The 22,731-nt window shown below is 46.3% G+C and overlaps 1 protein-coding gene across 2 annotated transcripts in view; it reads left to right on the forward strand.

The window, feature by feature from the left end:
• LMNTD1 (lamin tail domain containing 1) overlaps window positions 1-22,731 on the forward strand; it is a 2,112,860-nt gene that overhangs the window by 2,018,034 nt on the left and 72,095 nt on the right. Inside the window, exon 17 of one of the 2 annotated variants that reach the window (XM_069628478.1) lies at window positions 9,103-9,247. The exons of the other annotated variant lie outside the window; for it this stretch is intronic. Within the exon in view, the coding sequence (XP_069484579.1) occupies window positions 9,103-9,247 (145 nt within the window). The remainder of the gene's footprint in view (window positions 1-9,102; window positions 9,248-22,731) is intronic. 2 annotated transcript variants of the gene reach the window in all.

Below are 22,731 nucleotides of genomic sequence, written 5' to 3' on the forward strand. Positions count from 1 at the left end.
ATAATATTGGAAAGCTAGACGTTTGGAAATAGGTCACAGAAGGAGGAAGAGACTGTGGAGGCATTCATCACGGCCCTTAGAGGGTTGGTGAGAACTTGCAAATTTGGCCAGCAGCCTGATGAACGTTTAAGGGACTAGTTTATGCTCGAATGTTGGGACGGTAACTTTAGAGAACGTTTGTGGGAAAAGTATGCGAAGCAGTGTGTCTTGTGAAGGAGTGAAGACAGACCGCTGCTAAATTCACCTTGATTTGCTATATGGACCTGCAGTCCGTTTACGACTTCCACAGAACTTTCGACTTTTCTACAAAAGCATCGCGCAGGCGCGGAGCGCGGCGCGGTGTGCAAAGCAGTGTGTCTTGTGTCTGGTGTCGGGAGCCGGGTCGGCAAGGCCCTGCACATTCAGAACTGTGAATACTTTACACCACTTCTACTCCCGTTAATCATCGCACCTTGCCTCTCACCCCGTCCGCCAATATGGCGCCACTCTCCCCCAGTGAAGATGACATCAGCCGACGGTTACGAAGCAGTAAACCACAGCAGGATCAATAGGATCTCTTCGAAGCGAGTGAGAAAGCTCGCAAAACTGGAAAAGGCCCTCTGACAACCACCGCGCTCGCAAGCCCTGCAAGCCCTGCTACTGACAACATCCCCTCCCCTGTGACCACCTCCTCTGCCCAACGGTCCCCGAAAATACGCTGCAACCCGAGGGCCCAGGTGTGTCAAACGACACAAAACCGGACCGTCCAGAGTCAAGGGAGGTGGTGGAGGCTATCTTACCTGCTTCTAGCGAGAACGATTCAACCAGTTCATCTTTAAGATCCGTGCGGATGACAGCGCCCGGCCCGATTACCGTTTCGACGAGCGATTCCTCGCCAGAGACTGTCGGAGGACGGTCGCGGCAGGGACCTATTCGGCCGGGCGAGGTGATCCAGAATCATCCGCGCACAAATCCACACTCAAGTCCACATTCACACTCTTTGGCGCGTCCTCGCCTGCCACCTCGGGCGGCCACTATGAGCTACCAGGAAGACCCTACGGATCATGACGTGCCGCTAGACGACAAAAGAGGCAAAAACAACCAATGTACATCAAGTATAGCCCAAATTCACTGTAGTCGATTGCAACCTATAGGTCAGCCAAAGCAGGCGCAACATCGTAGGCTTAAAGCCGTCCCGCGGAAAAGTAGCTCTAATGATTCTTAGGATACTGAAAGTGAGGACCAGGTGTTCTCCCCTAATGGGCAGATGGAAGAGGCTTCGGCGGTCAAAGTGAGTTACGTGGCAAGTTCCACGCATCACGACCCGGAACTTGAGCCTAGAGACCGTATAGAGCTGATTGCGGCTGCCTCTGGCCCGACTCTGCACACTGCGAATTTAAATCTGGCCGCTGGCAACCCCTCTGACCCAAGCGAAGTCCATCAGTAGGACCCAGAGCCTCCAGATGTTCCCTCAAAGAAAATAATCCAGGCACCCAAGATCCTGTTTACCAATGGAAATCTTAATCCGAAATCAACACTGGGAAAGCTGCCTTTAAAGAAACAGAGGAAAGTTATCCTCAAAACCCAGTGGGGCCCAAAAGGCTTTCTAGCCCCGCTGATTTCATCATCTCTGAAAGAATATTTTTTAAAACGGCATAAAAGAAAATTAGGCCAAGAGCCTGAGCTGTCGGATGCAGAAATCTTGGAGGCTATCCAAGACCACTCACCACTGACTAAAGCGCGTAAAACTGACTCAAATCCTCGAGGGCGCAACACAAGCCCCAAATCGCCCCCACAATTAAGCCTAACTCTGGCACTAAGACCAGAGAAAGAAAGATCATCGCCTCCAACAGTCCTTCATTCTGAATCAAGACCGACTTACCACACGGAAATGGGAGCGGGCCTCGCCAACAGGAAATCTCCAAAAGGCGGCCCGAATATGGACCTGAGGCCTACTGCATTTCCTGCAAAATCTCTTGTTACTGCAGGCATAGACAAGCCCAGCCAAGACCATCGATTCAGCCACAAGGCAGACCACTATACATGGACCCGACCACATATTCAAGGGAACTCGAGCAGAACGCTCGAGGAAACCCCACACATCAGTCAAGAACACACCTCTGCCTCATAAAGGAGGCTTTCCGAGAGATTTACGCTGTTCCAAAGTGATAGAGGTCCAAATACTCCTCTCAAAACTAGACGGCTTAGTGAAACTCCAACTACATTGGAAAAGGACACACCTTCAAAATAAAAAACAGACTTACTGTCTACTATGTCAGCACTCACGATAGCTCTCAATCCCTTCGGAAAGCTATATGAATCAATTCATGAGGCTCTTAAAGACAACACAACAATGATAAGTGAAATGAAGGACAAACTGATTTTTATTGAAGGGTACCCAACTGCCACTGAAAGGAACTCGAGCAAAGTACACTTAAAATTGGAAGAAAAAATAGACAAGTTGGCCTATGATCTTAAGAACGGAGGCAAATCACATCAACGCAGACCACACAGACCGAGAAGAACAAAGATTTGGCCCCAATATTTTCAAAAACGTCATTAAAGCCAGCCTCACAACTTGCTACCCCGGCTACTGCATCTACGGCCTCAGGGAGCGTTAAGCAGCACAAAAATTGCAATTTACTTACTACAACAATTCCATCAAAGCCAGGCTTACAACTTGCTCCCCTGGTTACTGCATCTACGGCCCCAGGGAGCGTCAAGCAGAACAAAAACTGCAATCTACCCAACGCACTCTTACGCACCAAAGAAAACCTACCAGAAACGTCGGTGTCATCAGGCTTCAATCGAGGGGGGGACATCCCGCTGAACCAGCGGGCCAAAAACAAACTCCAAACGCCACGCAATCAGGCCAAGGCAGGATCTCCAATCATACTGATGACAAATTAGGACACAGAATCGCCCTTAGACCTGCTGAACACTTCACAGCACTCAGATGCCGTGGAAGTAAACTCGTCATCCTCGCCAAAGTCAGAGGTACCATTAAAGCTCACACAAAAAACTCCTACAACAGAAGTGGAGCTCCACCCACAAGTGGTAAATAATCGCAAGGTCAAGGATCTCGTAGATCACAATCAACGCCCCCGCTCAAACTCTCCAAGTGCTGCACTAGAGGCACTAAGAACCTAAAGAAAAAAACATCTAACCAAGAACCTTCGCGAGAGAGAGAACCAAGACCGGAGAGAAATTACAGACATGGCAGGCCACGACTTCAATCTCACAAAGAGGCCAAAAGACCCTTGGAGGCCAACTTAATGAAAGAAAAAAAACTCTTCAAATTGGAACAAACCTCGGCAAAGGACAGCTACTTGGTCCTGAACTGAAGAACAGTCCTAAACATACTGGGGAAAGTAGACAAGCTTCGTCACCTAAGAACTGATGACCTGATACTTGTTGAACCTTCTCACCGTGAGCATAGAGCTAAAGCATATCTACATGTAAGAAGCAAGGCTATAAGTGAACTTTCCCCAGAGGTAATAAAAGACCTGCATCGTCTGGGGCTAAAATTACATCAGTTACAGAAGCCCGAGCCGGTCACATCAAACCGGGGTAGGGACCCAAGGGAACTTTCGAGCCATCGCCGAGAGCAGTATAGAGAAAGGGACCTGTTAAAGGACCCCAGAAGGACCTATCCTTCAAGTAGTAAGGATTGGGAGTGGCAGACCCCCCACGCTGCCCGCGCAAAGAATTGGACAGATGAAAATCATAAAACACCAAAAACTCAAAAAACACATGTGGAAAGCGTACAAAAGGAGTACCACATGGAAACAAAGGGGACACCGTCAAGGATGGAATTGAACAAATCAGCTGCGTCAAAACCTTGGAGATGGATAGCCGATACTTTCTCTCGTAACCATAAGAAATAGCAATGAACGCAAGGCCTCACTATCACGAAGACGCAGCCAACTGGACCCCTGAAACACCTAAGCAAGAGTACCCTGCATATGGCATCTTGGAACACTAGAGGCCACCGCCATTTAACCACACCCAGCGATGTAAATCTGAGCTCATTTGAGCTGATATGCCTCCAAGTAACATGGCTCCTGGAAAAACCGTCCATGGACGGATTCGCAATTGAAGTTTCGCCGGCATGTAAGTCCATTCTGGGCCGCCTTTCAGGAGGCCTATTGATGGCAATTCGTCTGGGTTCTGGGATTACACTAAAGGGGAAAATCGCAGAAGGATATGGCATGTTAACCACGCTGACCTCATGGTTCCATCAAGATCGAGTACGAGACTCTTGGACAAACTCTGAATTGGCAATAATCAACTTATATTGGAACCCGGACAAAACAACTATCAAACATTTCTGTATCCTGGTGGCCACTACAATTGATGATCTAACCGTCGACAGAGAAGTCCCAAACATTATAATACGTGGTGACCTGAATGCTAAATGCGGAGAAAGATCGGGTGACGGCAAAGGCCCTATGATTACCTCGCAGATGGATGAAAGAGGGCGTGCATGGTCTAATTTAATGAAGGCGAGAAAGTTCCACAATGTGTCGTCTCTCCAGGAGAAGAAAACCCAAATTCCAACATGGGAAAGGCTAGGCTCGGCCGCCACCCTCGATTACATCTTCATCACGGAAGGTCTGATTCCGCACTTCACTGATTTTGTAGTTGTAAAAACAACTGAAAGGGACCATAACCTCCTCTAGATGTCATGGTGGGGGCTGCTCCGATAAGACTTCTCTACACACAGGACATTGAGTCAAACTTAAAACAAAATCGACTCTGCCTAACATCTGATAATGTCCGTTCTTTCAAGGACAACCTAATCACGAAATTCGATCAAGTAAACAAAGGCATGGCAGAAGCTCGACCAGAGTATGTGACTCTGCTGGCCCCTCACAAAGTGAGCTTCACAGGCAAAAGCAACAATCAGCCAACCCACATACATATGTTCAATTCGGAGAGGTGGTGGGCAAACGGCAAAAAGTGAACAAGTTAAAAAAACTGGCATCTAGAGCAGAATCCTCTGAAGCCTGGACTACGTACCACATCAAATACAAGCTCTATAAATCCTGGCTAAAATTACAGAGGCAGAAGTTGTACCAAAACGATGCCGAAGCTATGCTGCACACCTGGGCTTCAAGAAATACACAAGACTTTTGGTTGCTGCTAAAGACTATAGATGGACAGAAGGTAATTCCACTCTCAAACTCTGTCCCAGAGCAAAAGTGGATCTCGCATTTTACTGAGCTTTATCAACGGCCTCTCATCTCAACTCCATCACAATTTAAGCCGACTAATGCCCCATGGATCCACTTGCCGCACATTGAAGACATTTTGGAAGTCATCAAGAACTTAAAATCATCCAGGACCCCGGGGCCCGACGGGTTGACCAACCTAGATCTTAAGAAATACCCGCAAGCCTGGGCACGAGCGATTGGCGAGCTATTCATCCACTGCCAAAAAACTAAACAAATTCCGAAAACTTGGACAGAGGCAGTCCTGGTGCCAATTTTCAAAAAGGGGTGACAGAGACAGTCCGTTAAACTACAGACCTATAGTTTTACTTGACATCATTGGAAAGATCTTTGCATCCCTGGTGCTACGCCACTTTAAAGGCTGGGCCTCCTCCTCCCCGGCAGCCGATACCTTTCAAACTGGCTTCCAAAAGGGCGCCGGTCCATCGATAAATCTGCTAATTCTGAACATCATTAAAGCAAAGGTGAAGAGTGGAGTGCCTAAGGTCCACATGGCAATGGTGGGCCTTTCTCAGGCCTTTGACACAGTGGACCATCAAAAATTGTGGTCCAAGTTAACTTCTTGGAACTGTCCAGGCTCGAATTCTCGACCCAATAATGGCTCTTCATTCATCAACCTCGCTTCGAGTACGTCTAAATCAGCAAGGGACTCTCTCAGATCAGATTCACACGGAGCGCGGTGTAAAACAGGGATGTCCTCTGGCTCCAGCCTTGTTTATTGCCTTTATTGATGACTTTCAAGAATCTGAAAAAATGGTAAGATCCTTCCCGCCAAAAGTTGGAATCTCAAAAGTGTCGACACTGTGGTACGCAGACGACCTGATCGTGATGGATCAGACGGCGATCGGCCTGCAGAGGCAACTTACAAATCTGTCAACATACATGGAAAGCAATAATTTGCAAATCAACAAAACCAAGACAAAAATTCTATCATTCTCTAAAATACCCAAGAAGAGTCAGGCCAGTCCATCCTGGTTTTTGGACAAAACAAAAATCGAAGAAGTCAAAGAATTTAAATATCTGGGAGTTCAGTTAGACAACAAACTTAACAAAAGTTCCCTTCAAAACACCTTGTGGTCAAAGATGAGAAACTTGACAGCTCAAACTCGTGCAGTGGATAGAAAATTTGGAAAGTTTTCATGGACACCGGCTCTACAGTTTTACAAATCAAAAGTAGTCCCTACGATAACATACGAATGGCGGCCAACATAACCCTGGCCGCAGAGTTTTGGACTAAGCTGGAAGGATTCCTGTGGAAATCGGTGCTAGGCTTACCAAAATCAGCCCAATGCCAGCAATCCGACGCGATCTTGGTTTACCATCCCTAGCCTCCGTGGTAATGCAAAGTGCCATACTGCTCAATAGGAAAATTCGTATGCCAAACGCCCTCCCGATCTACCTTGTTGTGGCCGCTGAAATCAGCAAAGGATCATGTAAACCGCTAGTCGAGTGGGTCAAGAAAATCCAAGCAAAGTTGGAAGAAGTCAATTGTAACGAAGACCTGCTCATCTCCAAACCTGGACGAGTTAAGATTAAACTCTGCCAACAAGATTGGATAAATACAAATGAGAAAATTCTACAGTACAAATCTTTAAAACATCACCCACCAAGCCACAATCAACTAAAGGCTCCTTTGAGGTACTGCGAAAAATTCCCTGAGGAAGGTCTACATGCGCGCCTGTTTAAACTTACTTCATACCAGGGAAGTCTTGGCATCCAGAGGGCTCTCGTCAGTAACAAACTGCCGCTTGTGCAGAGTGGTGGATCAAGTAGAGACAGTACGTCATCTCCTTACATCGTGTCCAGCACTAACGCGGGAAAGACAGGCATACTTGGCGCCACTCATTACACAGCCGTCTGTTTTAGATGAAGGAAACATATGGTTTCGGCTGATTGCAGGTGACTCCACCAGATGGTCGAGAATGGCAGCAAAAGTCCTAGCGCACCTGGTGTTTCCTCCAACACAGCGCCTGACGACCAGCCTCCTCGGCTTCTCGGCTCCTAGGATCTAAGGTCGTACCAGAAGCTCCAGAAGCTCTAGAAGCTCTTTTCGTTGAGCCAGAGTGGTGTCCTGAGTAGCCTTCATAAGACTGAAACAGTTTGACACAGATCTTTTGTAAAAAAACAATTGGTTAATAAACAAAACAAAAACAACAACAAAAAAGGGTGATGCTCCTTCAGAAGAAGTGTTACGCATTTCCATGCAAGTGAAACATGCATGAAGACCTTGTAGAAGAAAGTGCAGCAGAGTAAGCAGGTGAAAGGTACCTCTGAGAATGCTGTGGCTGTCTCCAACAGCAAACCGGCAGTTAAACCCAAAATGATTGCAAATGCCTCGAGACAATCAAAGATTCCTCCTCAAAAGCGTTGTTAGACTGCCTCTGCATGATGCTTCATATTCCCTCTGTGCTGGAGAGGTTGGTGTCATATTCGGTTTGGGGAGGATTGTGTTGTCTGTCCTGTTCCCCAGCAGTCTCTTCTCACTTTTCTGTTGCCCCACCATTCACCCGCGATTTGTTTTGTGTTGGCAGGACAGGTCTTGGGTGTCTCATTTCTGTGTGGCAAGGACATTCTAAGTCCATTCCTTGTCTTTTCTTGATTCCATTGACCTGGCTCTGGCCTGGGTTTTCTTGGTTGCTCCTAAGCGCGTGTTTAGGAGTTGTTGTCCTGAAACAGAAAAGAGACAACACTGACGAGAAATTGCTTTGGGGGAATTGCGTGACAGAGGGTCGCATCATTGGTAGCATGCATGGCCTGTAAGGGGATAACAGGGACGGGGCCCCCAACTCCCTTTCCCACTTCTGCGAGGAGACCCTGTCCTCCCCCCCCCAACCCCCCACAGGATCATCATGCTGACACGTTACATTCAGTAACATGCTACACGTTTTACCATTTATTAACCTGTTTATATAATGTTGCACTATGAGGTGATGGCTAGATGACAAGCAGCCAACTTTAAAACTCCCCAATAGCCGAATAAACAAAAAGTTGGCAATTCACCCTTCCCTTTAATAATAAACATTAATTTTCTATTGTCCAGAGACATTTAGAATCATACCTATGAAGTTCCTTGAATTTTTTTGGTCACATAACATTTAGACTAGTTATTTTTGACAATTCTTGCTATTTTTTTTAACTGCAAACACGTAGGGGGAGTCTCCCAACACACTGCTTCACCTATTCCATGCCCCCTACCTATATCTCTAACCCAAACCCTCAATCTATCCTTTTTGCTGTAAGAAAAATGGTCAAAATGAGGGGAAATTTTATTTGGTAAAATGGTTGTTCGATGAAAGTGGCGAATGCCTAGAATCCAATCATTTTTTAATGTACCCCTTTTACATTTTTTCTGCTGAATTTCGGCGTTTCGCCTGTCCGAATTACTGTTATTCAGTACACCTCTGGTATTGTACACACCTCTGTAAATAGCACTACAATCTATGAATTTACACGTGAGAAGACGGCTCTTTTTCCTTTTCATGCGAGCTCGCTCCATAACCCTCTTTCAATTACATCCTTCCTACGCACATACGGTCTCGCGACTAGTACTGTGGTACCCCTTTGGTGGTTTAAAGCTATACAAATTCATAAAAAATATGCTTTTCTTTCTTCCCATTTGATTTTTCAGGGGTTTCTGGTGGTTCTCCTGTAATCTATACTGTCAATAAATCAATGTTGTCGATAAAAAAAATAAAATAAAAAAAATCAATGCTGTCGCCAACTATGTCGTTGACGTCATGTAAGATGTGGATACATATACAATTACATATTTGGCCAATATTTGCAATATAGTGAAGAACTCTTAAGATAGATAGTCTGCCTTATGGGTTGTTGTACCTTTGCGCTTGAACTTCTAAGTGCTAATACTATGATTATATTTGTACAACAGGGTAGAAGAGGAAACCTAAAGATACTGATTCCAGGAACTTTCCTCCCCCTATATGATCAGCACAAGGAAGCTTTGCACATTTTGCAGACAGTGCAGAACCTCTCCTTCCAGCCCCCGATGCCACATCCACATGACTTGCATCATGGTAAAGTTTGACCCTTACGAAAGGTCAGACTAATATCTTTACTCTTTTGTGTATGGGTGGATATGTGTGTTGCTACCGTTTTGAGTTGATTACCTAATGTTTACTTAGTGTTCTCTTTGAAGAGGGATACGCATACCTTTTTCTCAAAGTATGTTTCATTTTTTTCTGCCTGTAGAACACTTTACATGGCTATTTAGCTCTTTAATGCGGAATTTTCTTCAAAGATCTGCCAGGTGTAACGAGAGCCAAGCATGGGGCTGAAAGAATATACTCAGTTCGGTTAGTTCCATTACCTTTCCAGCAAATGTCATTTTATTGTCATCTTTTTATCACCACTCATACATTCTTCCCTTTCTGAACTCCAATCACTTTCTAACACAAAGCATTCCACGCCTATTGTGGAGCACTTCTGAGCTGTCAACAAGCATTTAGGCTCCCTCAACCATCGCCACCTTTTATTTGCCAATATACCAGTATATTCTCCCACCACCTGAGTCACCACCTTGCCCTCAATTTTACCCAAACTTCCATATATGAATACACTTCCAGATATACATGCACAGTGGCATAACTCAAAATGTGGGGTCCTCACTGTGAGCCATGCTGAGGGCCCACCTCCAAGCACGGGCAACAAAACACAGGCAGTGCCACACTCCGGGCTGGACTAGACCACCACGTATGCGCAATGTGCATAACGATCATGTTGCTGCGTGGGCACACCACGCACTGCACTAGGTGAAAGGTGGAAATATGTGTTTTAATGATGATGATGATATGTTATTTATATAACGCCTTAATCCAAAGCTCTTTACAGAGAACATATTTACCTACAATATCACCCAACCGAAATTGGTACTCATTTATCGACCTCGGAAGGATGAAAGGCTGAGTTGGCCTTGCTGGGATTCGAACCTGCGACCTGCAGAGCATGGTCAGATCGCAGCAGCGAGCGCTAAACCCACTGAGCTATCTTACCAGAGTTTTAATTATTTAATATACCTTTTTTATTTTTTAAATTAATGAAAAAATGAAAAGAAAAGTTCAAATTATTTAATGAAACCTTAAATCTTTTAACTAGCGTGTAAACAAGGGGATTGTGCCTGGCTCCTGGGTCCTGTCACCCAAATGTACCAGCAAACTCTGTGCGTGGCCAGTGATATTATGTACAGTAATGATACCATTAAAAAAGCAGGTTCATGCTGGCTCAACCCCATGTATGAAAATTCTCTTTTTGGCGTTGCCTCTAATGCCAGTTACATTTCTCCTGCCCCAAGTAGAAAACATGTTATTGCTGCTAAACAAATGCTTGCCAAACCCTTTCACCACCATGTAAGAATACTCATGTTGACTTTGCCCTCAATTCCAGTAATACATGCAGTGCTACAGTAACAAACCAGTTCCTTGTTTGGCTGCACATATACTTCCACCCAACATGTAAGAAGATTCATCATGTTGACTTTGCTTTTAACGCCAGTAAAACATGCAATGCCACCTTAAGAACATACATCATATTGGTCTTGCCCCTTCTGTAAGTAAAAAATGCCATGCCAAAGAAAGAAAATGTCCAGTTTGCCTGTCCCATTGTGCTATAAACCCCACCCAAAACCTACCTCCATGTAATAACGTTCGGCAAGTTGGCTTTGCCCAAAAATATCAGTAAAACATGTAAGAAAACGTCCATGCTCCAAAGCCCCTTGCCTGGGTCCCAGCCTTGCACGCACACATACTTATTCACCTACCAGCCACTCACCCATTGGCAAATGATGCATTTTTTAATTGGAGGGGTGTAAACACTTCCCACAAATATTCCAGAGCTTGCGAGTGTAGTGAGGGAGCCCAAACCAATCAAAGATAGTTCAAGGTTTTGAGGGGGTTCTCTCCCTCCCCGAGAAATATTTTTGAATGATGGCTTAAAATGGTATAATATTAAACGGTATGATGTGGCATTTATAACGCGCCCAGTACACAAGTGCTTCTAGGCGCGACAAGACAACAAAGGGAGGACAAAATAACAATCTAACTAGGCCATGTGTCATTCAGGTCGTGCAAGTGCGGGGAAGAGGGAAGGGGAGAAGTGCCAAGGGGGAGAGGAAGTGCAGTTAACTCATAAGTGCAGCCAGCGGGTGGCTCATAAGTGCAGAGAGACGGGACTGTAGGGTTGCACATACAGACCCTTAAGTGTTGGGGAGCCCGGAGGCAGTGCAAGGGCGACTGGACATGCAGGAGCCTGAGTCCAGCGGGTGACCAGGTGACCAGTGCATGGAGCAGTCAGTTGCATCAGCAGGGGAGAGGAAGAGATCAAGCGGAACCGAAAAGAAAGTTCTTCAGTTGCTTCCAGAACTGGAGGTGGTTCTGCTCAAGTTTGAGAGAGGCCGGGAGGCTGTTCCAGAGGGAGGCCCAAGCAGAGGAGATAGATCTGCCCCCAACTCTCTGCTTGGAGAAGCATCTGGCCCTCAGAGAGTTGTAGGTGGATGAGCGGAGAGCTCGAGAATGAAGATGTTTTGGAAGAGAAAGTTGGATGTAGAGCTGTCCCAGTCCCCAGAAAGCCTTCTGGACGAAACAGAGGGTCTTGAACTTGATCCTTGCAGCGACGGGGAGCCAGTGAAGAGATGTCAGAGCTGGATAGATATGAGCCCTTGGCTTGAGGCCAAGGACAAGTCTTGCAGTCCTGTTCTGGATAAGTTGTAAATGTTGAAGAATAGAGGCAGGAAGATTTAGAAAGAGGCTGTTGCAATAGTCCAGCCTATGGAGGACCAGAGCTCTGGAGACAGTGAGCTTCTGGGGGAAAGTGAGAAAAGGAAGAATACCTCTGAGAAGGTGCAGTGGATAGTTGACTTCTTAGGGACGTCGGAGATGTGAGGAGAGAAGGGGAGGGTGGAGTCGAAGATGACACCAAGGTTCTTAGCCTCACAGGAAGTAGCAGGAAGAGGGCCCACATTGGGCGGCCAGAGAGAGAGAGAGGAAAGGAGGCAGTGGGTGTTCCAATGAGGAGGATCTCATTCTTACTGGCATTATGGCAGAGATCATTGGCAGCACACCATTCCTGATTTGCTGCCAGACAGTCTGGTATGAGAGAAGAAGCAGAGGTTATGTGATATGATATTTTATTTATATCGCGCTCGTACACAAGTGTTTCAAAGTGGCTGAGTGGACCCTGAAAGAGAGAAGAGTGTAATCTGCATAATATTGAAAACTGGAGCTGAAAGTAGCGATGCGGTGGGCAAGAGGTGCAAGGTAGTGGTTGAAGATCCAGGGAGAGAGGTTAGACCCCTAGGGAACAGCAGGTAGAGAGAGGAGATGGAAGAGAGGAAAGACTCCAGTTGGGCCTGAGAGGGTTGGTCAGTGAGAACGGTGGTCAACCAGGCCAGGCTCTGATCAGCAATACCAAGGTAGTTGCGGAGGTAATTGAGCAGGATGGCATGGCTGACCGTGTCAAAAGCAGAGGATAGATCAAGGAGAATGAGGACAGAAGGGAAATTAGAGTCCAGATTGGAGAGCAAGTTTGTTTGTTTGTTTATTTATTTGTAAGGCACACCACACCCAAAGGTATCTGGGCGCCGCAGTTGCAAGCATACTTTAGGCATAAGTTACAAGTTGCATCAAGGTACTCATGACATTACACAGGTAATCTGATTTATATACAAACAAATGTATTCATAATGTGCAGGCTAAAAACAGAAATTATATACATGTGCAATTATGTACAACATAAAGTACTGCATGGTATAGGAAGGTCAAGCAACAAGATGGGTCATTGATCGTTGGCCATGAGCCAATTAATGGTGTTGTACCAACATTTTTGAAGGTTTGGTCCGCTCTTAATGATGAGGTATCCAGTCATTGCCTCGACAGCCAAACCATCGACAACCATACCCTTGAAAAAAATGCATCAAAAAAAAAACATCGAATGTATTTAAAAGCATTCAATGTTTTTTTTGCCAATGCTTTTTTGTCAAGGGTATGGTTGTCGATGGTTTGGCTGTCGAGGCAATCACTATAAACCATTGATGGAGGGAGGGCGTTCCACTGCTGTGCTGCCAAGACAGGGAAGCTGCTTCCCCTGGCTTTTTTAGTCTGAATCTGGGAACTACCAGGCAGGAGGAGTGAGCTGTCCTAATAGGGTGTTCTGAGACTTTTCTGATGATTCTCTCGGAGAGTTAGAGTGGGGCAGCTTTATTGAGGCATTTATCGGTAAGTGAGACAGTTTTGAGCAAGATTTTGTCTTTCATAGATAGCCATTTGTTCTGTCTCCTCAGCTCGGATATATGCTCTTTCCTCGGAATACCATGTGCTGTTCTAAGGGCATTGTTTTGGAGGATATGGCTCTAGTTGATGATATGCTTGCTTGCGCCCAAGTACTAGGCATTACAATAATCCAGCTTGGAGAGGATGAGGGCTCTGGCAAGGAATGTGCAGCTGATCTTGGATAAAAATGGTTCACATGCTCTAATCAGCTTGCAGGTATATGCTGTGGCAGAGGCCATAGCATTGACCCGATTGCAAAGTGTGAGGGTTGAGTCGAGGTAAAAACCTAGAGTTTTTACCTCTTTTACCACTTTGATGTGGTTACCATCTATACTGAATGACGAGTACTTGTGGTTAAGTTTGTTCAAGTTGACTGCGGTGCCAAGCAGAAGGATCTCCGTTTTATCGTCATTCAAGCATAAGCCGTGGGCAGCCATCCATGCTTGAATGATAAGATACATTTTATTTACAAGGGCAGTGTCCTCGTTATAGTCCCTGGTGAGGGGTATGAGGATCTGGGTGTCATCTGCATAATTAGTGTAGGTGACACCCAGGTGATCGAGATCATTGAACAATGGCTTTGTAAATATGTTGTACATTGTAGGCGAGACACAGGAGCCCTGAGGTACGCCACATGTAGTTGGGATTGGATCGGCTGCCGCTGATGACGAGAAGACTCGCATGGTCTTGTTGTTAAAAAAGGACTGGATCCATACAATGGATTCCTGTGAAAAGTTAGAGGCTGAGTCAAGATGGTTACAAAGCACTTATGGTCTATCAGATTGAAGGCAGCTGAAAGATCAAGGAGGAGCAGCAGAGCTATTTTCCCTTTGTCTCTCAGCTCGTCGATCTGGGTTTTGAGATCAATCAGCGCCGTTTCAGTACCATGTTGAGGCCTGAAACCAAATTGGTGTACTCGCAAGAGGTGATGGGTCTCTAGGTACTTCTGAATTTGAAGGCAAGCTACTCTGTCTAAGATCTTAAGCAGGAAAGGCACTGTGGTAATAGGCCTGTATTTGGTCGGTATGGATGGGTCTAAAGATTGTTGTTTCAGGAGGGGTAGGACCAATGATTCTTTTAGATTATTATGGACAGAACTGGATGAGAAGGAGGCATTGATTAATTTTGTGATGAAAGGTGCAAGGTCTCTTGCAGCATCTTTGATAAGCTGGGCTGGGCAGCTATCTCCCTGACAGTTTGAGGGTTTGAGGGATGATGTTATTTTTTCAACCTAGAGGATGGAAACCTGTGTGAATTTGTAGCGTTGTGGCAGATTTGTAGATTGCTTCATAGTGCTGGCATGAGAGATTGGGTTGGTTAAGTTTGCTTTTTTGTCCGCAATCTTGTTGTGGAGGAGGTTGATTTTAATAGAAAGGGCATTCTGGATGTTGATACACCAGAGTTTATCTTTTAAGCAGTTGTCTGTGGGCGGTATGGGGGCCTCCAACTCCCTTAGGATCACAAAACTTTCCTTGGTATTAGAGCTGGCTTGGTGGATCCTGTTGTTATATGTCTCTTGTTTGGTACGTATGATTTCTTTTTTGTATTGGGCAGAGATATTGACTAAACTGATTTTGTTTTCCTCAGTGGGTGAGTGTCTCCAGAGGAGTTCAGGTTTTCTTTTTTCTGTTCTCAATGCTTTGAGTTGGGGATTAAACCAGGAATACAAGTGAGCTCTGGGTTTGCTTTTCCGCATCTTTAGTGGGGCTATGAGGTCTAAGGCTTTAGACATAGTAGCATTATATTCCTCTACTAGCGTGTCCGGGTCGGCTGAAGCTGGTAGAGCATTGAGGATGGGGATAAAGAGGGGTAAAATCATATCTGTCGTAATGTTCTTTTTATTCCTGGTGAGGATAGATAGGAGGGGCTATGGGATTGGTCTTCGTGGTTGGGGTATTAGCTGCCACGGTAAATGACAGGAGGAAGTGATCAGTCCAGAGTTGAGTGGTGATCGATGTTCTATAGGCGTTGCAGTTTAAGTCAGCTACCCAGTGCAGGGTTCTACCTTTGTCATGGGTGGGCTGGGTCACTCTTTGGATAAAGCTATGTTCAGAGAGCAAGATGGGTATCGCTAGTGCGTGCTGATCCTTAGGGTTGTTGAAACCCAGGTTTAGATCTCCGAACAGTAATACATGAGAGGAGGCTTTGGTGTTGTCTGAAAGTATTATCGATATGTCCTCTTCGAATGCACCAATGGGACCTGGAGGTCTGTAAATATTGTGTACTGTAAGAGTACGGGAGTCGGAGATGGGCAGTTTAATGGTGAGTAGTTCACAGGATTTGATCGCAGGTGATGGAGCTAGTCTCATTGCTAGATTGGACTTTGCAATGATTGCTATGCCTCCCCCCCTTGCGTCAACTGTGTCAGCTCTGAGGACGGTATAATTGTCAGGTACTGCGAGTAGGAGGGCAGGGCCTGCAGCTGCATGTAACCATGACTCAGTAATTGCTAGGAAGTCGTAATTCAGGTCGGCTATCTTGGTCACATGTGCCACCAAGGACCTGGCGTTGATGCATGCACCCTTAATGTTGGCAATGTTAATATTGTTGGGAGGAATGGTAGTTAGTTTATCCTGCCTAGCTATTTCAAAGGGTATGATATGAGTAGGTTTCAACTGGAGTCGTTTTTTACTGGTGCGGTTATTGGTCTTCACTAGAGGGGGACATGGTTTATACGTTGTTCGAGATTGCGGCTCATAGAGTCTGGTTAATCTTGCGCGTAGTCTAAGGTTTCTTTCTATAGTATAGCAAGGTAGTTAGGTTGTGGTCGAGGTGGTTTTGTGGCAGGCAGCTATTATGTACCGGTTTAGGGCGTTTGGTATCTGAGTTGAAGGCAGGTACATAAAAAAGATTTGGGGGTTTTACTTGTTGCAAGGTTAGACTTCCACAGGGGCAGGAGTGGAGGGCGTTTGAAACCCACTGCTGACGCAGTTAAGTTCGCCATGGTTGGGTGATGTAGGTATATGGAAGCTGCAGCTGTGACCAGTTGATCTACTACCAGGAGGGCACACAGTAGGTATAGTGACCAGTGGGTAGAGGTGTTCATAGTGCACATATACTACTCGTGTGATTGGGCTGGAGCAAGATATTCTGACAAGGTTGTGTCGTAATGCGCGACGGCCTTTACAGGCTAATATGAGGCACAAATCAGCGAAGATATACAGGATAGGCCGTTAGAGTATGCCGGTCAGAATTCACACTAGGTGTGATACAGAGTGCATGGCACGATATCTGGCAGAATGCTGTGCACAATATAAGGCAATCGATGGTTGACGTTAGGCTAGGTATCATGAGAGGAGTAGCTTAACTTCAAAATACAATTAGGCATGACACAAAAACAGTTCTCAAATCGGAGGAATGCTGAATAGCACAGCTGGGCAGAAATAGCAGACAGCTTTATAAATGGCGGGTAACAGTATACCTGAAATTATGTTTAAAAATGCAGGAGTGGATGATGCAGATCAAACAATCACACTGAGCATGATACGATTACAGTGACAGTTGAGATTTCACGATGGCACGTATACATTTAAACGTAAGCAAGTTCAATATTCAGGATGGGTGGGAAGATTTGTAAAATCATATAAATGAGAATTCAAAAGTAGACAATGTGCGTAAAAGATGAGTAGCTACAGGCAAAGGATGCAGCTGGACATAACACAGTTCTGAGGCCGTGACAAAACGAGCTGCAAATAATAATATATACAAGTAATTGTATGTGCAGTAGGTGACAATCGACAAGGGTTGCACCCAAATACAGGATTAAAGGCGCGGAGCAAGTTTGCGGCAGTGGACACAATCATAAGCTTACGTCATCACAGCAAGATATGTGTAGGAGCAATGTAGCTGTTTCCATAGTGGTGGAACAATGTGTGGTAGCATAGATGTGGCCCACAGGCTTAGGAGCTAGCCCGTGCACTGCAACCTGGTACCTCAAGGGAATGCAGGCCAGGTAGGTATGCAGTAAGGGCGGGGATGCACATAATGTGGGTACAGCAAGGAGCAAAAACTGTATAGGTAGTGAGTATTAGATAGTAGTACTGCTAGCAACAATAGGGCGGGGCACGGTTGTAAATGGGAGAGTGCATCTTATAATCAGACCTTCCAAGATTTTGCGGCATGAAGTGGCAAATTTTGCAACATGAAATGGCAAATTTTGCGGCACAAACCTTTATTTATTGCAGCATTTTTGCAGGACATTTTGTATTAACTGGAGGGTGTAAGATTGCCACATTGCAGGAAATAGGAAGAGTGCAAGGCTGTAAGAGAGCCAGGGTATCATTATTGTGTATCGTTTGTATTAATTTAATAGGAAGAGTCCCAGATGTCTCTGGCTTGGCTGGCAGAACAGTGTTTGATTTGGCTACATTTCTGGTTTAATGTTCATGCCTATTTAATAGTATTAACTAAATTTATCATTATCAATTGTAATGCTGAAAATATTCCCCTTCTATGTTCTCCAATCCCCCAAACACCCACACACCTCTCTCACCAACACACATCTCACCAACTCTCCATCACAACTTACATTCCTTAACCTCTCACTCTGTCATACAAATACTCACGTGCTATGCCAAAGTCACAATTTGCACTGCCCAGCCCCTGCCAGACTCCAAATCATACTCCCAACTCACACCTTACACTCTACAATTCCTCCTGCAATACACAGTCCTTCATTCTTTTGTGCTGCTTCTGCATCTTGCATCGTTTCTCCCATTCTATCGCACTCTTCCCTCATCCTTTTTCCCAATCTGCAGCTCCCTGCCTCTTTCTGGCCAACCGCTTCCTTTCTGCTTTCTGGCTCACTGACCACAAGCTCCCTCTACTTTCTGTACCTCTGCTCGCTCTCAGATTTCTGGCCCACCACATCACTGCTTCCTCTGCTCTCTTGTGCAGCGCTTCCTCCTCTGACCCACTGCTCTCCCTCTGCTTTCGTGCCTATCACTTCACATCTCACCCATCACTCTCCCTCTCTCTCATAGTGTAACCATTTTTTTTTATTTTTTTAAAATGTAGATTTTGACCCAGTTCCTCAAATAATGGGGCATTTAAAAAAAAAAAAAAAACGGGGGATATGCTATTTTTAGACAACCCATTTTTGGAAATGAGCAGGTCACCTTATTCTCAAAGGTGACAAGTGCATTTCCACAGGCTTGAGCTGTAGCGCAAATTGTGCGCTGCCAAGCTGTCTTGAATGGTGTTCTGGGTTGTTTGACCGGAGTGTAATTATTTGCGGCGGAATTGACCGTAGTAAATTTTGCTGCAAATTGATTTGCACTTAAGCCAAAAAACCCAAAATGTACCTTTCACCAACGCCCCACCCCCTCACCTACTTAACTGCTTGGACGCTGCCGCTTCCCCTGCAACCCTGCGGTGCCAGATCCGTCCCTCTAAAGCGGGTCGGATCCAACTCCGCAGGGTCCCCTTTTCGTTATTTCCTTTTTTTTCTGTCCCCGCCTCCAATTTTGAGGAAAAAGGGGAAAACACTTCTGCAACCACCCTAGACCAGAAATACTGAACAAGGGGAGCGGGTGACACCCCCGCAACACATGTTCAGTATTTATAAAAATCGATTGAATAGTACTCGACGAAATTGGTCAAATTGTAACATTCGATAGATTTTTGTCATCAAAATGGGCAGTACCTTGAATAGAATCGCTCTCCCGACAGTGTTTTGCAAGCTCCCAGCGCCTTTCACAGGTACAGGCACTCCAAGTGCCTGGTGCTGTAAAATGCGACCCAAACAGAAATGCAAGCAACTCAGCAGCAGTTCATACCGTAAAAGAAATGCATGACAGGGTCAGGAAAGACCCTGTCATGCAGTGGCAGCCCCATATCACATGCGCGTATGGTTGCCTACAATTTCTGCACATTTAAAAGTGCATCTTGCTTGGAAATGAGGGATGTGCTTTTAAATTGACAGAAACGCCACCTTATTTGATCAAGGAGGTGAAAAAGGCCATCTGAATGGGCGCTCATATAAAATGTGCCCATTCATGTTTCCCTTGTGGATTGGGCTGCACTTTTTTGGGCCGCAAGTGATTTCATTTCATGTGTAAAAAAAAAGTTGAGAACCTGGCACCCTGAGGATTATTTATTTTTAAAACAGTAATTTTTGCAGATTACTTTAAAAGAAAATGTAAAAAAGAAGTTTTTTTTTTTTTAAAGATGCTGTTTTTGCACAACACAGCCGTTTTTGCGGCATTTTGCGGTCTGTATAATACCTCCAGGAGGTGGAATCACAACACGCGTTGACATAGAGCAGTTAGAAATTGGAGGAAAGTTCTGATGAGGGGCTATGCTTACCCGACAGTCATGGTGTGTCGAAAGGGAGGCAGTGAGCCAAGTTCCAATAGTTGACGGTGTCCACTTGAAAGTCTTTGGTTGGCTCCTTCATAGACGCATAACGCAAGGCCAAAAAGATTCAGCCTTGGCCTCTGGGCACTCTCTGGACAGGCTCAGGGCAGGAGATAAGCCTTTGTTGGCGGGCCGGTTTACGCCTGCCGGCGCCACCTGGTAGGCTGTTAAAGGCGGAAACACCAATTGGCTTGCAGCCCCAGGATGCAGGGAGGCATTCTTATTAAGGTGATGAACGGGCTAACACAGCGGCCATCTTTGCAGCTGTTTGACCCGCATGGCATGCAATGGTGGAGAAGAAGAAACAGTGCTGCCATCGGGATATTTGAAATTCATAGGCGGCAAAAAGCTCACATAATCAGGAAATGAGCATAAGCGATCAGGCACTGCGATCCAATGCTGTTTTTCAGGGGGTGCAATTCGGTGGCCTGTAGATTTACAATAAGCCCTATGGCTTACCTTGATGACTGCAAGTGGCCAGCAGTTGGAGAACACACTGCTTCTGCAGGGTTCGTTCGAGGAGCTACGGCTCCATGGGGGTCGTCTGTGTTCAGGAGGTGTTCAAGAGAGCAGTGTTCAGGAGAGCGGGTGTTCAGAGACCAGTTTCAATGCTTCTGGCAGCTCTGAAGCCAGACTGGTGGTCATGGAGGCAACCAACAGATTCAGTATGTAGATTAAACTGGGAGATGACCAGCTTTTCCAAGAGTTTGCCCATGAAAGGAGTGATGGAGATTGGGCGATAATTAGCCGGAGAGGAAGGATCGGCAGAGGGCTTCTTTAGAAGGGGGTGCTCAAGAGAGTACCTAAGGGGGAAGGGAAAGTTCCAGTGGCAAAGGAGTGATTGCAGAAATCAGCCAAGGCAGGAGCAGGGGTATCAATGTGGTCCTTGATGGTTCTGGATGAGCAGGGGAGAACCTGCTTCGATGAGACTTTCATCGATCGGACTTGTCTAGAAATATCATTAGGGGTGAACAGGGGAAAGGAGGAGAAAAGAGGAGGAAAGACGTCCTCAGATGGGCCAGGAGTGGTAGATGAGGAGGTAGAGGAAGAGAGGGTGAACAGGATGTCCTGAGGTTTATTTGTGAAATGAGAGGCCAAGGCAATGCAGAGGGCCTGGGAGGGAACAGGAGAAGTAGAGACTGCAGAAGGATTGGCCAGCTCCTTGCATATTTTGAAAAGTTTGGCTGAGTTGTTAGATGCCACAGAGATGCGGGCTTGGATGTAGGCTCTCTTCTTAGAGAAGAACACAGAGTTTGTACTGCCTTTGGAGCAGGCAGCAGGCCAGTTTGTCAGGGTTTGCACCGAATGTCATCCACTTCCTCTCCGCCAGCCTACGCGTTTAAGGGTGGCGAGGTCGGAATCGTACAAGAGTTGCACTTGGATTTGGGCTTCAACCAGATCCCTATGACAGGGGCAAGGACATCCAGAGTGTTAGACATTGAGAGATGAAGGTTAGAGAGGACTGTGTAAGGGTGTGAGTCAGCCAAAGGTGCAGGAGGAGGAGAGAAAGTAGCGGCGAAAGCCTCAACTGACACACGTTTGGTGGGTCCGATGACTGATAAGGTATGTGGCAGTGCTTGAGTCAGCTTTACCTGCAGGGGAGCGAGACGGGGTGGGGTGAAAAGGAGAAAGTGATCACCCCAAGAGAGAGGAGTGGTGAGAGGGTTAGAGAAGGGGGATGTCTGAGGAGATCAGAACATCCAGGGTGTGTCCTGGGGACGGAGGGAGGGAGGGAGGGAGGGAGAGCGGGAGGGAGAGAGGGAGGGAGAGAGGGAGGGAGAGAGATTCAAGTCTCTGAGGAGAAGTTTTGAGATAGAGGCAAGGAGCGAGGGGGAGAGGTCAGCCTACTCAGAGAGGAAGAGGGCAGCCTGTAGCTAGCGGCCACAGTGTGAGAGAGGCCAGGAGAGATAGAGAGCCTGCTGACCAGGCATTCAAAGGAGGAAGGGTGCTGCACTGGAATGATAGAAGCAGGGATTCACTCCGGGAAAGTCAAGGCTACACACTCACTGGGACTGTTCTTTCTGGGTTCTGAGGGGATCTTGTAGCCAGCGGGAAGGAGAGTGTTGAAACTCATGACGGAGCAGGCCGTGAACCAAGTCTTGGTCAGGCCGAGTACATCCAAGTCAAACTCTACCAGGAGACGACAGATATCAGAGAAGTATTTGACAGCTGAAGGAGAGTTGAGAGTAGCGATGTACAGCAGGTTGCCACATTTGAAGGACTTACGGGGAGGGGTACAGGCCAGAGGTACATCTTGCGGATGTGTTGGAGGTTCCCGAGGATGGGCAAAGGAGGAAGGTCGAGAAGGTAAGTTAGTCAGAGAGGGAGAAGAGAGTGCCAGAGGGTTGGCGGAGGAGGGAGGCAACAGGGTGGCCAGCGAAGCAGCACAGGGTGCCGAAGAGGTGGCAGAGGAAGGAGGTGGCATAGGAGCCAGAAGGGGTAAGAGGGGATAGCAGGAGAGGAAAGGAAGTTGATAAGGCACGGGAAGCATCTATCAAAGAGGAAGAGATTGGCCTCAGGGCCCTGGACCAAGACAGTGCCATTTAAGTAGACAATAATGATGGTCTTAGAGGAGTGGAAGGGGGCCAGGACGGCCTCCCACCGCTGCCACCATTAATAGGAGAAGAGGAAAAAGGAGAAAGAATAGAGACCATATGGGGGGTCCATAGGCCTGGAGAGGGAATGACAAAGAATATGTCAGTGAGGGTCTGTCTGGAGGAAACACTGATATAAGTATCAGTGATAGGGAGGTCTGGGTTGGAGACCAGGATGTCCATGTTGAGCTTCTTACTGCCAGACTTAGTAAGAGGGATAGGATAGTCTATAGCAAAGCATTTAGAAAAGGTAGGTGAGACAGAGAGCCCCATAGGGGTGTAGTGAGG

Source organism: Ambystoma mexicanum, chromosome 12 (genome assembly GCF_040938575.1).
Source record: "Ambystoma mexicanum isolate Mex_15411 chromosome 12, UKY_AmexF1_1, whole genome shotgun sequence".
Taxonomy (NCBI): Eukaryota; Metazoa; Chordata; class Amphibia; order Caudata; family Ambystomatidae; genus Ambystoma; species Ambystoma mexicanum.